The sequence below is a fragment of the Lagenorhynchus albirostris genome, chromosome X, assembly GCF_949774975.1.
Source record: "Lagenorhynchus albirostris chromosome X, mLagAlb1.1, whole genome shotgun sequence".
In the NCBI taxonomy this organism is placed as follows: domain Eukaryota; kingdom Metazoa; phylum Chordata; class Mammalia; order Artiodactyla; family Delphinidae; genus Lagenorhynchus; species Lagenorhynchus albirostris.
The window spans coordinates 56,250,745-56,268,429 of NC_083116.1; the positions used below are offsets into that span (position 1 = coordinate 56,250,745).

The following is a 17,685-nucleotide window of genomic DNA, read 5'->3' on the forward strand; positions in this document are numbered from 1 at the left end:
TTTCTACTTTATGGCACAAGATATTCCAGATTCATCTTGCAGAATACTGACTTATGTTTCTTTATTAAGGATCCAGTGTTCCCCAGTCCTCCACCTCAATTTTAGTTTTTCATCTCCTTCAAATATAAGAATTTCACACTGATATACATATACACATACACACATATACATGTATACATATGTGTGTATGTATGTGCATGTGTGTATATATATAGCATTGAAACTATTTTTACTTACAAGGTCATAGGAAAGAAATCAAAAAGATTAGTATTAAGGGGCAGATGTCTTACAAAAATCAGAAAGGAGATATACAAGTTTAAAAAATAAATTTTAATGTACTAAGTGATTGAATATTTAAGCAATGTGTAACAGGTCAATGCAATTAATATGCTGCTCCTGAAGTCACATATTAAGTAGTACCACATACTTTAAGTTCTTTATTTATATTTCCAAATGCAGAAGAAAAATGATTCTTGTCTTTCAAATACCAGAAATAACTATAGGTGCTTACTCATAATACTTAAAGAAACATGACCCTAACATATTGCCAGATGCCTAGATGGAAAGGAGTCCCAATTTTCTCAAATATTAAATATATTTTAATTAATGTTAGCTTAATTATATATGCAATACCACAATGTTAAGAATGAGTCGTGAGGACCATGGTACCTCACTCTCAGGAAAGAGGCTGTGAGTAGCAAGGATTTAAAATCAACCAACATAAGTTCATTAGGAATTAGGAATGTTAGGAATCATTGTACTAAGTTTAAATTATGTGTTAAAATATTCTAAATTTAGTAAAGCAATTGAATAACTTATGTAGTTTTATATGGTACATTTTAACCCATCGACAAAAGGATTTAACCTTAAATTTTCTATAAACAACAATAAACCTGTAGTTAGCTCCTTATTCTTTCCTTTGAAGTAACAGTTTCTACTGAATAATGCAGTGTGAAATTAAGTAACACAGGCCTAGTTCTGAACTTTAGAAGGCCACATTATTTTTGCCTTGTAAGAAGATAAGCAAAAACCACAACAGATATCCAACAAAATAATACCCAGAGAAAGATGTGAATGTTACCTTTACATTCAAAAATTTTCCTTGGGAACATGCGAAAATATATGTAAAATATTTAGTGCCTGGAACATGGTAAAGGTTTACAAAAGGTACTTATTATTTTTAATGTTGTATTATTACTGTTACTTTTCCAAAATCATCTGCTACCACTTTCCAAAATCATCTGCTACCTCTCTCCCCTTTAAAAACCCTACTCCAGCTGCACTAGCCTCCTTGTGTTTAAACATATCAAGCACACTCCCATCTCAGGGCTCTTGAAATTGCTGTTCTGTCTTCCTGGAAAGTGCTCCCTGTAAATAACCAGGTACCTTACTTCCTACTTTATGAGAAAAGATATTACAATAAACTTCATTATTTAAGATTTCTCTTATGCATAAATATTTCCCAAGCATATTCCATATCACAGATGGATCTGTGTTGAGGATGAAGATGCACAATACATTTGGCCTTATCTGAATTGTTTTGTTAAGAAAGCAAATACACCATCATGTGTCCATTTTCACAAAGGACACAGGGGCCACTGTACATGAGGCATATGGTCTGCTGGCTGCATAGCCAGAACCTCAGAGGACAAAATGACACCATGGTTAACAGGATGGCTGGAAAGTCTCCTCTGTGACCATGGAATATGCATGTGATCTTAAAGTCACTATAGTAAACAACAAGTCTGGACATATTTTTGAATTCACCAGTTAAGGGTGTTTGGAACATTAATCATTGGACTGTGTGGGGACATGTGGCATTGATGTAAATAGAAAAAATATGGATGGAGGTTAGGGGCTCCCCTGTAGCACAGCAGCAGTAACCTCTCATTTGTTTGAATTTTTGAGTCAGACACCCTCATGGCTGTCTCTTCATTTAGATGGCTTCACTTCATTTAGATCTCTGCTCAAATGTTACCTCATCAGAAAGGCCTTCCCTATCTGAAGGAGTATCCCTTCTTCACTCTATTCCCTCTAATTATTTTTTCTTCATAGTACTTACAACCATTTAAGTACTACATTTTGGTTTATTTTTATTATCTCTCTCTCCCCATTAGAATGTATACTCTATGAAAACAGGTTCTCTGTTTTGATCCTGTTTTATCCCCAGTGCCTAGAAGTGTGCCTGACACCCAATGGTGCTCAATATTTGTGGAATGAATTATTAATTAATTCTAGGTCTTATTCATCCAATCCCCCCTTCTTCGGGATATCAAAGTATATAGTGCCAGCTGCTCTTTTTTTTTTTTTTCTAGGCAAGCTCACTTGAAAACTGAAAAGGTCTCAAATGGAGGGAATTTGGAGTCTTGTCTAACACTGCAATACTGGAAAAGATATACAAAATCATATATCATACAATTAGTAATTTATGCAAAAACCAAAAGCCCCAACAGGTAGTATGAGGGTATTATCCCCATTCCTGCTAATTCCTTAAAACTAAACACCCCTGTGAATCTCCAGCTTTGCACTGGGGCATGTTGTTCTGGGCCCATACACATATCATCAGCATTTTATTTAATGTTCTCAAGCACAATGAGGAGATAACCGCATTTGTCTTGGCAAATGCAGTTTACCACTTTATACACCTGGGTACTTAGGCATCATCTCTTTATGAGCAGTTAAAATATATATTATATATATATACATATATATATAATCTTATAACTAAATATTCTGTAATATAAAGGCATAATCATAATACACTTAAAATATTCTGATTTTTGGAATTCTAGGGATGAAATAAAGAAAATAAAGGACATTGAGCAAGGTCATTATGGGGAAGCAAAGATGCAGAGTTCGTAGATAACTAGGACAAAAAGAAAATGATAATTGAGCCCAGGCATACTGATATGTGCATACTCACGGTGTGGGATCGTGATACAGAGTTGCTCATAAATGAAGTACATACTATACTTCAATTACATAGGAATGTATTGAGGTTTTTAAATTCCACAAAAACATATTAATATAACTTAATACCTTGGCTTTACTATCTGTTTTAGTAGTAATGGTAGTTTATTCAACTATATTACATGTTAGTAATTTAGTCCATTCTCTATTAATCCCCTGCAATATTTGTAGGAAGCAGGATGGCTTAAAGACCTTTATTTTGCCCCAAGTGTTAGAGCCCATCTTGTGTTCTCCACATTGACTGTCATTTTTGTTTGTTTGTTTGTTTTTTAACCACAAGACTTCTATTGAGGGGATAACAGGTTGCTGCCAACTTCGCAGGATTTTTTTCTCCTGCTTCTCAATTTTGTTGAAAAAGAGAGGCATTAGGAAAATGGGGCATAAAAGAGTTCCTTATCAAACTCTCTTTACCCAAGATGAAACAATTCAGAATGGGTAATGATAGATTAATAAACCATCATATTTCAATTAATAAGGTCCTCAATTTACCCCTTCTCTTCTGCTTAAAATATCCTTGGCACATCTATAAAACCACTTCCTGTATTTATTTTAAGAAAATATTAACTTTCCACTGTAACCATATGATATTTAAGAGAAAATTTTTTAGAACATGAACACTATCAAGAATAAAATAAAAAGAAAAATATATTAAAAAATATTACTTGGTGACAATTTATATTCGACATTTTATCTGGCATTTTCATTTAGCAACTAATTTATTGTAAATATATTCTCATGCTGGAAAATCAGTTTAGGGATCCTCAAAGAATTTTGTCAGGAAGTCACAGTGGATAATTTAAATTATTCTACAACAGAGTCAAATGTGCTTAATATTAACTTCCAAATTCAGCAGTTTTTAAAATTGTTGTCCATGGTGAGGGGAAATAATTTGAAAACCTGCTGAATCTAAAGCATAGATTATATATTACTTTGAAATCCAAGTATTTGTACTAAATACAACCTGCAATCCCAAAAGTTATACAGTATTTTCTGGAGTAATCACAAAAATATTTAGGAAAATTCTTACATACACATTTTATTTCTTAAGACATCTGTATCACAATCTATTATTATACTTAAATTCATTTCAAAACATCATTTCATTATTTACATTTCATACAGAAAGACTGAGTTCGTATAAAGGTATCATTTTGCACAGTTGCTTTGTCTTTTGCCATAATGTTGTTATGCTGTTTTTTCTATTGATTATGTTTTAAAATTATGGAAGCAAGGAACTGTCAGGTAGATATATTGCAAAAACATATCTAGAAGCAAATTTGCCAGTCCTTCTCCTCTAAACTTATGTAGAGACACAGTATACCAAATACCCAGATTTCTAAATAAGTTAGCATACCTTCATGTTGAACTGCTATAAAATTTAAGACATTTCAAAAATACCTTTTTCTGTAGCTCTTTTACACTTTAATTACATTACCAAAATTAATTGTGTTAATTGTGTCTACAACATGTTGGGGAAATAAAATCTGATAATGAAACAAGAAAAAAAAAGTAAAGATCTACTAGATTAAGTTATGTTAGACAATATTAGAGGAGGGAACATAATTTCCTTCCACTCAAATAATTCTGGTGGACAGAAAAATAAAGTCAAATATTTTATGAGCTATACTTAAACTATACTTTATTATCATTTCTTATTCAATTTTAATATTCTGAAACACCTGACATGTTCCATTTCCTACTTTAAGATCTCACTGCTGTAAGCAACATTTCATTACTTGCTTTATGCAAAATATTTTCATAATTGCAAGCTAGCTATGAAACTAACACAACTTGAAAGAAATCTCAAATGCCAAAGGAAACTGTTCTGTACTCTCACATAAAGATAACATTTATCAAGCGTCAGTATAGCAACCACGTACTAAGGAATAGATAAGGATGTGCTGAGCAGTCAGAGCTTTTATTTTGTCAGAGTTGGCCTGACAAAGTCAGAAAGAGCTCTATATAATTCATCACACTTGTACAAAAAATCATAACTATTTGAACATTCAAGCCATAGAGGATATATACAGAAAATTAGCAATTATAATAAACATCTCTTAGAACTGAAACAGTATTCTTAATGGAATTGGAATGGAATAGGAAAAGTAAACTCACAACTGTAAAGCATATATCCCATTAATTATCAAAATGAATGTATTATTACTATTTTCCTTTATAGACCTAGAGGAGGGGGTTACTTGGAGACCCTGATTGGCTGCATACAAATTCAGAGATTATTATAACACTTTTATTTAAACATTAAATGAGAGTTTTAGAGGATAAGTTAACCTAAGCTATGACTTTGTTGTTATGTTTTCGAAAACTCCTACCTTGCTGTTGAATCTTCTGTATTGTCATCAGCCATCATCTCCAAATCTTGTGAGTGTTTCTCACAAGCTTCTTTGAACAAATTCTCCTCTGGAACTGCTTTAGGAGTATCTTCATTTGCTCGAAGATGTTCTATCAGGTTTTGTGGGTGCCAATTCTGAAGGGCTCTTTGATGGGAAGGGGCCGATCCTGGCACTGGTGTCAGTATGTTGTGGTGGACAGGACTATTGCTTTTCTTCAGTCCATTTCTGTCCCGAGAGTGGTTCTTCAACCTGCCCTGAACCGGGGTCCCTCTATGCTCATATCCTTCCTGCTGAAGGCAGTTTCCAGTGTTGGGCGAACCTTGAGAAGGATGACTAAACCACCTCCAGCGTAGTCTTAGGATCTGTTTCACATCAAACTCTTTCTTGCCAGACACTGACATCGTTGCAGGAGGAAAGACAAAAGCCTTCTCTCACAGAAAGGAAACAGCCTTTGTTATCTCTTGTTTCTCTGCCTCTTCTGTAGGACTAACAAAAGCATAAGTGCCGAGAGCAGTCTTTCTTGCTCTCCCCTCCCCCGCTGTCTGTGGTATACTGTGAATACTTCTAGCTTTCCAGCTGAAGCAGAAAGCTGCAGCTAACAGTGTAGGTGGGAACCCATACAGACAGGATGATGAGGTCAGACCTTAAACAAGTAAATCAGCTTAGCACAGGAAAGCAGCTACCACAACACACTCCAGCTGCTAGATTTGCACACTCCCAGCCCTCCTGCCTGGACTTGCAAATATCTAACCCAGCTCCTTCCTAACTGAAGTACAGTAGCTTCAGCCTTTAAATCCAAGCAAGTGAGCAAAAGCAAAGTGTTTAAATTCACTTCCTTCTAGATCCCACTCACCCCATCCCTTGCCAGATTTCATTTCCTGGCAACCCACTTTTAAAATGTGCCACTTTGTCCTAGGAGAATTTGTAACAGGGAATTCATTATGATCTATTTTGGGGTTCTTATGGAAAATTTGATGGTGGTTCATTAAGGGAAAACATCTTGTCATCTGTCCCCTCATGCACGTTTGTAGTTATTTTTATAAAATAACTGAAAATATGAGTGTCTTTATAGAAATATTTGCTTGAAAACTTGAACAATTCCGGAAACATAAGAAACTGTTGCTTACCCATGACTAAAAACACACACTCCACTAGGGAATGTAGTAACAGTATTTTAAGTCTACAGCTGAAGGAAGAGAGCAGTGTTTTTCTAAGCTCATTAGGTTAGAAGACATGTCTTCTCTCAGGAACCAAAACTTGAAAACGAATACTTCATCCTGGCTCCATGCCAGTATAAACACTTCCTTATCATGCTCTTTACTTTCACAGGCAGTGTTAAAGGTCTATTTTCTTTGTTCAAAAGTCCGTATGAGAGGATGCAAAAGCATGTTTTGAAGTAACTCCAAATTGTCACATAACTCAGCAATAACTGTGCACAAAGTACTTTGAGGTATGAATCAGAATCACTACTGTGTACAGGGATAAATGTTTCTATAACAGTATTGTATCAGGAATGTATTCACCAATGCCATTTTGAAATTTAGTTTGAACTTTATAACTTCCATGTCATGCATACATGTGATAAGGGGGAATTGTACCATTGGATCCTTAGAAAGAATATTGAAATTGTAAGGCTTTGATTTTAGTTCTGGCTTTACAGTCAATGAGCTGTATGATCTTGGACAAGTCATTTTACTTCTTTACATCAGTTATGAAGAACTGATATGGAGGCTGAACAAATTTCCAAGTTTATACTTGCAATGGATTTTAAAAAATTTGGAAATAGAGAATAAAATGAATATCTTTTTGTAAGTTTTGGTAGATATTTTACCTGCAATTATCTATAAATCTAATTATACCTTTTCCTTTCCCCTCTTGTTTTTGTAGGTGTAATGGGAAATTTATGTGTCAACTTAAATGGCCTACAGGGTACCCAGATATTTAGTCAAACATTGTTTTGGGTGTTTCTGTGAAGGTGTTTTTGGATGAGCTTAACATTTAAATCAACAGACTAATAGATTGTCTTCCCTAGTGTGGGTGGGCCTCTTCTAATCAGTTGTAAGCCTGAATAAGCAGAATACTGACACTCTAAGAGGAAATTTCTCCTGCCTGACAGCCATCAAGCTGGGACCTCATTTTTTTTGTTTTGTTTTCCTGACTTCAGGCTCAGACTGAAATATTGACTCTTCTTGGATCTCAAGCCTGCTGGCCTTTGGATTAAAACTATACCATCAGCCCTCCTGGGTCTCCAACTTGCTGACTACAGATCTTGGGACTTGTCAGCCTCCATAATTATGTGAGCCAATTCCTTATAATAAATCAATTTCTGTCTATCTACCTATCTACATCTCTATCTATCAATATTTTTCTAATACTAAGCAATTAGTAAATACACACTGATAGATATATAGTTGATTTTTATACCAATTATAAGCAGGTTACTCCCATCTTCAATTTTCCAAACTATTTTCCAATAAGCTCCTTAAGCCTCAGTGTTTGCATGTATCATCCTTCCACCTTGGTGAATGTGCTGTCTGCTGCTGTTACTTAGCATATATATAATTGAAGAGAATCTCAAATAGTTCTTTTGAGGAGCCCCAGACACAGTGAGTCCTGACAACTAAACATGAATTACCTTTCTGTTACCTGGGTAGATAACATTCCAAGTAAATGCCTAGTCAAGATTTGTATTTTAGGCCTTTGTATTCCCCACTGTGCCTAAAACACGGTGTTGGACATAGAGTAAGCGAACTGTAAATACCAGGCAGAATGAATAAAATATTATAATAGAAGTGTAAATAGTATGTGGTAGGCACAAGAAGAATTACTGATTTGGCCACCTAAGTAGCTCTAAATAATACCTTATTGGATACTAAGAATCTGCAACCTTATTTTCCTAATATGTTCCCTGAGCTTGTTAATGATTCAGATATAATTGTATATTTCCCTGTGTACCTTTTATAAGATGAATAGTAACTAATACCTGTCAAAATCTAAACACTGATAGTACAGTACTCTATATGATTCTATTGAGAATGTGCTTTATTAAAGTACACAGATTATGACCATTTTCTTAGATCTTGCACACAGAATTGTAGAATGACTAAGAAAGTATTGTCTAGAAAATAAAGAGAATAATATTTTATGAAGCATGAGGGTTCCTTTTAAGTTTCTTATTATAAAGGAAAGATTTAAGCATACTAAAGCAAAAATAAAGATGTCTGTGAGGATAGGAACCATATTTTATGAATCATCTCCTACCCATTGCTTTACTATCTACTTGGTATCTAATAACTATTTAATATAGGTAGAATTAATGAATGAAAAATTCTAAATGATTTTATTATCACAGAACTTACTATCTCAATAAGTGCTGGAATTTTAAAATGAAAATGCCAAAATGGTTATGGGCTAAAATACCCTTCTAAATAATTAATAATTATACAAGTAGGGGGACAAGCCTGCAAACCAATTGAAGTCTCCCAGCAACTTAGCAGCCATACACTCTCTTGATGTTGCATTCTGAGTAAAATCCTGGCCAGTAAATTAAATTAGTCAGCTGCTGGGACACTTCAGAAGTTAATATTATTCAAATGTACTTAGGAATACTTAGTTTTATTTCTTTCCCATAATTATATGTTTATACAACTTAAAGAAAAATAACATGGTTATAGATTTCTGTGTAGCAAAGGCTGTACATAACAACTTATCACGGTCCTGATGTGGAACTATTCACTTGGCACAAACCACAACAGGTAGTGCTATGGTGAAAAGAAAAGCAATATCAGATTTAGAAAGCTTGGATGCTAAACACATGGGTCTTAACCAATCCTGTCTTAAGTTACTGCACCCCAAATCACTACAAAATGTTGAAGGAGGCTAAAAAACATTAACATTGACTCATAGTCCCTGTCAGTTTCCTGACCCTGCAAAAGGAGATCAAAGAATTGAATGATACTACCATGACAAAACTTCCTCAATTTATATCTACTTATTTAGGTGAACTAACTTTTTTCAGTGCTCATATCTGTAAAACCAAACAAATAAACAAAAATAACTTTTGCTCATACCTGTCTCATTCCAACAAAAAGTAATATCCATTGTTGTTACTTGAACTTAGCACAAAAGCAAGGTCATTTGTCCTTACTAACAGTACATTCCCAGTAAAATTTTAATGTGTTTAATATCTTTTATAAATATAAAATGCACCTATGTTGTTTTGTTTAATTATTAGACTAATAGTTATAATGCTCCTTAAAGGAAAAAATTATACTTAGAGTCAAAGGAAATTAAAAGAAAAAAATCAATTTATGTATATATTTTTGTTGTAGGAATTATAAGGTAATCAATAAAATACTTTTTGACAAAATATATTATATTAGAAAATGATTATTTTAGGAAAGTGGGATGAAAATATAGGTTCAAGGAGAAAGTGAACCATTTAAACTTTTTGCTTGTAAAGAAAGTTTTTCCATGTATTATTAAATTAATGATAGAGGTATCAAATCACCACAGTATTTACTACATTCCGTTGGATATATTTGAACGAGTGATTTAAAAGATTTATTTTGAAATATCAATATTTTCAAATATGCTGGAAATTACACTCCTTGCAGCTATTTAAATGTATGATACAATATTTTAAATGTGAGCTTTGTAATGTATCAGGCTGTACAATGTTTTTCAAACTTTTTGTAGGGGTTATGTGGAACAAAAATGTTTGAAGACAACATTTTGCTAAATGCTAACATTTGCTCAAGGCTAACTCAAATTTTGAAGATCATAACTTGATTTTAATCCCCTTTTTGTTCCATTTCATAGGCAAGTTAATTAGGGATGTTCTACAGTAGCTTTCTACAAATGCTCCCCATTTATCCCTCACTTAGTTCCCTTGAAATTTGACTGCTGCCCCTTTCTCTATATTGAAACTGTTCATTCCAATGCAACTGTTCTCAGACTTTAGTGAATCAAGATGTTACATATGTTACTTATTAAAACTATAGATTCTGATTACTTTTGAGGTAGGGTACAGAAATCTGCCTTTTTAACAGTCACTCTAGATGATTCCCTTTGTAGATGGCCCACAGATCACAATTTAAGAAATAGTGTTTTAAAGTAATCAATGGAAATTGTAAGACAGGGATGATTATCTTCATTAAATAATGTTCAAAGAACAGTGGGAGTGAAAAATAAACTTGTGCTTTGGTCACAACCCACGTATCACCTTTGTTCAACATAACATAACTTTAAACATTTTTTATTCATTTGGAGCCTCAGTTTACTGTCTGAAGATAAACTTCAAGCTGTGTACAAATATTTTCTTTTTCATATTTTGTATTGGAAGCTAAAATCACTCACTGCTGAGTTACCAAATCAACAGTAATTAAGTCACCTAAAAAAGCAATATATACACATCTATAGGAATATAAACGTGACAATTTCCCAGCCACATGACTATTGAATTGGACCCAGATAGGTAATAGGGTAAAAGGGAGAGAGATGTTTTGTGTTTCTTCTTTATTACCTACAGTGGGTATCAGAGTGCTGAACAGAGAAACAAGTAAGTTCTATCATTTTGTAATACTGTGATGATGAGCAAACTGATTAACTCATTCATTTATTCAACAAACAAGTGATGGAGAAACAAGAAGTCGAGAAGGAACATTCAAGTTGGAGGAGGTTGACAGCTGAAGTCTAGGGATAAAGCTGATTGAGATCAAAAGAGAGCAGCCAGAGCACGTGGGAGATAATATATAAGGATATAGCCATTGAGAACCCCACCAAATATTGAATTAATGCCTCATTAAACCCTGTGGAAGGGCATCCCTGTTCTGGGAAGACTTGCATTATCTTCATCTTGGATTGCTAGGTATGCCACCTGCTCTCTCAGTCCCTATCTCCTTTTTATGCTACCCATAAAATGGTGGCCAAAAAAATAAAATAAAATAACCGATGATTTGTCCCTAGTTGAATACAACTATTCTCATTGCTTATTTCCTTAACGGCTTTTTAAAAAAAATTATGACTTCATTCATTCGTTCACCCAAAAGAAACTTATTGAGTGCATACTATAAGCCAGGCTTTGAGGTTGCAAATATGATTGCATTGTTCTTGCTCATAGAACTTACCTTTTGCACTATTGACCATCCCATCTTTTTTGAAGCCTCCTCCTCCTTACCTTACTTTTTAATTTTTTTAACATCTTTATTGGAGTATAATTGCTTTAAAATGGTGTGTTAGTTTCTGCTTAATAACAAAGTGAATCAGTTGTACATATACCTATGTTCCCATATCTCTTCCCTCTTGCGTCTCCCTCCCTCCCACCCTCTCTATCCCACCCCTCTAGGTGGTCAAAAAGCACTGAGCTGATCTCCCTGTGATATGCGGCTGCTTCCCACTAGCTATCTATTTTACCTTTGGTAGTGTATATATGTCCATGCCACTCTCTCACTTTGTCACAGCTTACCCTTCCCCCTCCCAATAGTCTCAAGTCCATTCTCTAGTAGGTCTGTGTCTTTATTCCCATCTTACCCCTAGGTTCTTCATGACCTTTTTTTTTCCCCTTAGATTCCATATATACGTGTTAGCATACGGTATTTGTTTTTCTCTTTCTGACTTACTTCACTCTGTATGACAGACTCTAGGTCCATCCACCTTACTACAAATAACTCAATTTCGTTTCCTTTTATGGCTGAGTAATATTCCATTGTATATATGTGCCACATCTTCTTTATCCATTCATCCAGTGATGGACACTTAGGTTGCTTCCATCTCCTGGCTATTGTAAATAGAGCTGCAATGAACATCTTATCTTTTTTAATATACTGTCTTTCCCTACCCTCTGTGCCCTGGTTTTCATTATTATTTCCTCTTCCCCTGACATCTACCAGTGAGCAAGTCCTAAATTTCAGGTTTGTATCACTGCTTTTACTAATTTACACTAGCTGTCTTGTGAAGTGTATTCACCTTCAGATTTGAGCTATGATCTCTATGTCAGTGATTCCTAAATCTTTCTTTTAAGACGCACTATGATCTATATTTTGGATCCAGTTCTCTAGCTGCCTACAAGAACCTACTATATAAAAAATGTTTACCTCTATTTCATGACTATTGAACCCTCAAGAATCTTATGCTGAGGTAACAGTGTATAACAGAAAATGAATATCAGTTATTCCATAGGATGATTACCTTGGATTAAAATTTTACTGAATTTGGATTAAACAGAAGTGGTTTTAGAAACAAGATTTTACTCTAAAATATTTTTTGAAATTATCTTGGCACTAAGCAATGTGAACCTGACTGTAAATATAAACATGGACATTGGTCTTTAATTATATGAAATTATGATATATTTTAATATTAGCTACCATAAATAAATACATGTTCAGTATCACAAATATGTTCAGATGTAGTCATAACCTATTTTAATATTTAGTAAAATATAATCCTTTATTTTTAATTTTATTGAATAGATGAAAAGTTATTCTTATTCATTGTTTACCTTCAGTCATGAAGAAATGAAATGAAAATATGATTTGTTGAGACAAATTAAAATCATAAATTTTCACATTAAAACTATTTAGATTCATTTCCAAGACCATGTGAAGTGGGAAATTGAGAACATAATCCAGAAATATTACAGTACCAAACATACTAGGGAGGAAAGAATATCTAAATTACCCCAAATTGCTTACCCATATGATGGAATCCATTAAAAGATTAATTGTATACATTATATTTAATCATGAGTAATAAAAATAAGATCAATTTTACTATTTTAAACTGAATCTCTTTTCCTCATTTCAGAATGGAAACTTGAAAAGAGTAAAGTAATATACAATGGCAGAACAGAGTGTTTTTTGCAACTGTGTACATGTGTATGTATGTGTGCATTTAATAGAGCCTTTTATTTTGGAGGCTGTTTTTGGCCTTTTTAGAAGCCTCATGCCAGATATCTCATATATAATGAAGAAACAGCATAAGATACAACTGAAGCAGGCAAAGGATGAATCTGAATTATCTATAATAGCTTGTATTAGTAAGTCCACAGTTATAGATGAAGTCAAAATCTAAATTCCACAAGGATTTTAATTATATTTGTTTTCTAAACATTTTGTAAAATGAGAAAAGAGCTTCTGGGAAAAACTTGAAAGAGAATTTAGAAATTTCAACATAACAACCTCCCCCAAATTTCTGTGTACAGAACAGTATAATATTTCATAAATACAAATCCTGCAATGCAGCCTTCGTGTGATGTGTATGTGTGTTTGTAAAAACACAGAAAAAATAGATAGATAGATAACCTGAACTAAATCATGTCCTGTAGATTAAAAAAAGACAACCCCCAAAACAAACTTCAAGCAGTACATTCTATGTCAAAAGGTCAATAATACAATTTTTCTTCTTCGATCACTACACAAGTACACAGATAGGCAAACAGCCCCTGTCAAAGGCACACAGGTATAGTTATATGCTGATAAGCACACATATATGCAAACATACATTGAATTCAGGTAGTTAGAAATTTAAGAAAGTAAAGAACTTTAATCTCTACTAAATTCTAACTCAAGTGTATGAACATACAAGTCAGACCTACAAAAGCACAGTTATCTGGTTAGCAACACACTTTGGCTTTAAGAAATTCATTCAAAATAATACACATACATGCATATGTATTATGTACATTCTCATAGTCATTACATAGAGAAGAAATTTACATTAATATAATGTCACTTCATCTTGGTAACCTGTCTTTCACAAGTAATTCCTCTATATGTTGATTATCAATACCTCATTTAGAATTGACAGTTGAAGTATAAAAATTAACTGTAGTTTCAGAAAATTATTGAGTATATATTTGTGGTATAAATATATTCACTATAGATATTTGCATTCAATGGATTATGAGAAGTAAGTTCATATATTGAGGGTTGTACTGATAATTCAATTCAGGCACTATTTACTTACTACTTATTATGAACAAAGCATTGCTAGGTAATGGGAAATATTTACAGTCCAGTAAAAAATAAGAATTTTAGGAAGATAAACAGAGCAATATTGTGAAGGATGGAATACAGCAAAAAGAGAGGGAAACTGAAAATCAGGAGGCTGCTGCAACAGCATAGATAGAAGATTAAAAGAGCCTGAATCATAATGATTGAAATGGGAAGTTGGGGAAAATCATGAATGAAATAATGAAGTAGCATGAACAGTATCTGATGACTGATTATATATGGATGTAGATATGAAGACATGAATCACTAGTAACTATTTAGTTTCTGCCCTTGGTAACTTAAAAGTGGATGATGCAACAGGAAATAAAAAGTAAATAGGAACAGCTTATCAGGTGGAATGTGAACGTACAAGATGCAGAATGATGTAGGTTGAGTTTGATATCCCACTGGCATGGATCTGTTCATTTGGTATTTGGAAATTTAGATCTGGATCTCAATACAGAGCTCAAGGGTGGAGATGAAGATTTAGGAATTTTCCACCTAAGAGTTGATTATTAAAAGCTTATGAGTGGATCAGTTCACACAGAGATGTCTGTGAGGGTGGAGGGCAGAGCAAAAGAAAAAGACAGAGGAAACAATTTAGGATATGTTTTTAGTGAGAGCCCAAGGTTCTCAATATTCTAAAGAAATACAGAATGAGAAAGAAAGTAGACTAAAATTGTTACACCAAAACCTAAGTGAATTAGGCATAATAAATAAGACTCAAAGTAATTTCAATACACTTTAAGTTATACTGTTATATAATATAGCACAGAAAACAGAGCTCATGTTCACAAGGTCAGAAATTTTAAGGATAATTCTGTGCTTGATATCTGCTTAGATATTACAATGTTTCACCTAAACAGTAACAGTAGAGCAAATTTCATGAGTCATTTTTTTATATTAACTACCTACTAGAATACTGAGGTGCAGGCTGAAGAATTTCACATAATATACATTATGTAAACCATATTTCTAGCTGTCTTGGAGGTATGAATTGTGAGAACAGATGAAACTGTGTACACAAATGTAAAATCTTACCTGAAGCTTTCCATAGGCAATTGGAAATCTCAATTAATATCAAACCTGAGTGAACATTTATATATTGAAGTTAATAATAATTTAAGGGCTCCGTTTACCAGTTTTATTTCTTTAAAATCTGATTAATGTCTCCTTGGTTATGCAGAAATGATGAGTTCCATGAAAAGGTTATACTTAGCTTACAGTTAAAATGTTTTGAACAAAATGCCATTTGAAAAGAATGGCCTAGGTTTATCAGGGCATGTGGTTTCAAAGACATCTCTGGATTAAATAGAGACATAAAATGGATGTAGCATAGTCATCAAGTGATGACTAGAGAGATATGACTGAAGATTTTACAGAGAAATCTTTGAACTGATCCTATTTTCAGTTCCCTTACTTACGTGTTCTGTGAACAAAATCATAAAAACTGCCTTGTGCCTCAGGTCGTTTTTGTAAAAGAAAGTAAAGAACAACATGCCCTTTCCCTAGCTTGTGAGATATTATGAGGATAAGAAGAGCAATTTAATCTATAAGGTGTTTATAGTCATCTAGAAACAGTCAAAGTAAAAATACAATTTCTCACTATAAAACCATTATTTCAGAGGATTTTACTGTTGGAAAAAATTTATTTGAGCACATCCCTATGTTTTATGGAATATCATAAAAAATAAAGAAAATTCATAGCACTTAATACTGAGTAAACTGCTAGCTAATGGGATGAGCAGAACATATTGGGATGATTGGAAGTGTGGTTAAGAACTGTAAGAGTAAAAGAAGTTACTGTTATCTCATAAAGAAGGTAAATGAAGTATTCTTCTTAGAGTTAACAGTTCACTTTAATGATGCCATTTTTCTCTTCTAAGTAAGCTTATAAACATGGCTGTCAGTTTTGAATGATCAAAGCAAAGTAATAAGGAAATGTGGAGAAGTGCATTATTTGTGCTATCCAAGGAGAGAGAGAGAGAAAAAAATGCTAGCCTCTTTCGGTACAAAATATATGAAAGCTAACATTTTAGTCTTGATTTTAAAAACTGTGTTAGTTTACATTACAAAAAAGCTATGTTCTACCAAAACATTTTACTGAATTTTGTTTTAGTATGTAAACTCTGTTCTCATAAATCTGCTGTTTGTACACACACACACACAGACACACACACAGAGTTTCCTGTGTAGGAAATTGATACTATCCACAACTATTTTGCAAAAATATGTTAAATTTAGCCAAAAAATATAGAAAGAGGGCAATGTATGTGAACAACCAATTCAGAAGTGAAGTAAAAAACTTCATGTCCCCCAAAAATGTGAAGGAAAGCTCAGAATCATGTGTGATCAGAAAAGTGCAAATGAAAAATAAAAGTGAAATTATATTTCATGTCCATCGAATTGGCACAAATTTAAGTCTTAAAATACCAAGAATTGACAAGGACATGAAGTTATGTCAGAAGAGTTACATTTAAATGATTAGTAAAGTCATTTGGGGTTTCCATACAAATTTTAGAATTATCTGTTCTAGTTCTGTGAAAAATACCATTACTATTTTGATAGGGATTACATTGAATCTGTAGATTTACTTGAGGGATATAGTCATTTTAACAATATTAATTCTTCCAATAGATGAGCATGGTGTAACTTTCCATTTGCTTGTGTCATTTTCAATTTCTTTCATCAGTGTCTTATAGTTTTCTTTTACCTCCTTGATTCAGTTTATTCTTAGGTATGTTATTCTTTTTGATGCAACTGTATATGGGATTATTTTTCTTCCTTTCTCTTTCTGATAGTTTGTTGATAATATATAGAAACACAACAGAATTTTGTACATTAATTTCATATCCTACAACTTTACCAAAGTCATTGATGATTTACAGTAGTTTTTGGTGGTGTCTTTAGGATTTTCTATATATAGTACCATGCCATTTACAAACGGTGACAGTTTTACTTTTTCCTTTCCTGTTTGTATTCCTTTTATTTCTTTTTCTTGTCTGATTGCTGTCACTAAGACTTCCAATACTATGTTGAATAAAAGTGGTGAGAATGGACCTTCTTGTCTTGTTCCTGATCTTAGAGTAAATGCTTTCAGCATTTCATCACTGAGTATGAAGTTGGCTGTAGGTTTTAGTTGTGAGATAATGATTTGGAATTCAGGGCTAGTCAACTCAGTGTCATGAAAAATGTTAGTGGTACAATAGTCATGCACAACATGACTAGAGAATACAAAATAAAATATAAACATGTATTACATAGTATAGTGAGCATTAGAAGCAGAAATGGAGAGGGACTTCCCTTAAAAAGAGAAGTCACTGGGGATTAAAGTCATCCAGGAAATCTACATGGAGAAGGTCTGGGAATTA

The 17,685-nt window shown here is 33.4% G+C and overlaps 1 protein-coding gene across 1 annotated transcript in view; it reads right to left on the bottom strand.

Annotated features, from left to right (window-relative positions):
• Window positions 1–5,890, bottom strand: part of KLHL4 (kelch like family member 4) — a 114,936-nt gene extending 109,046 nt beyond the window's left edge. Inside the window, exon 1 of the mRNA XM_060137403.1 lies at window positions 5,301–5,890. Within this exon, the coding sequence (XP_059993386.1) occupies window positions 5,301–5,722 (422 nt within the window). The 5' untranslated portion in view covers window positions 5,723–5,890. The remainder of the gene's footprint in view (window positions 1–5,300) is intronic.
• Window positions 5,891–17,685: the final 11,795 nt, after the last annotated feature.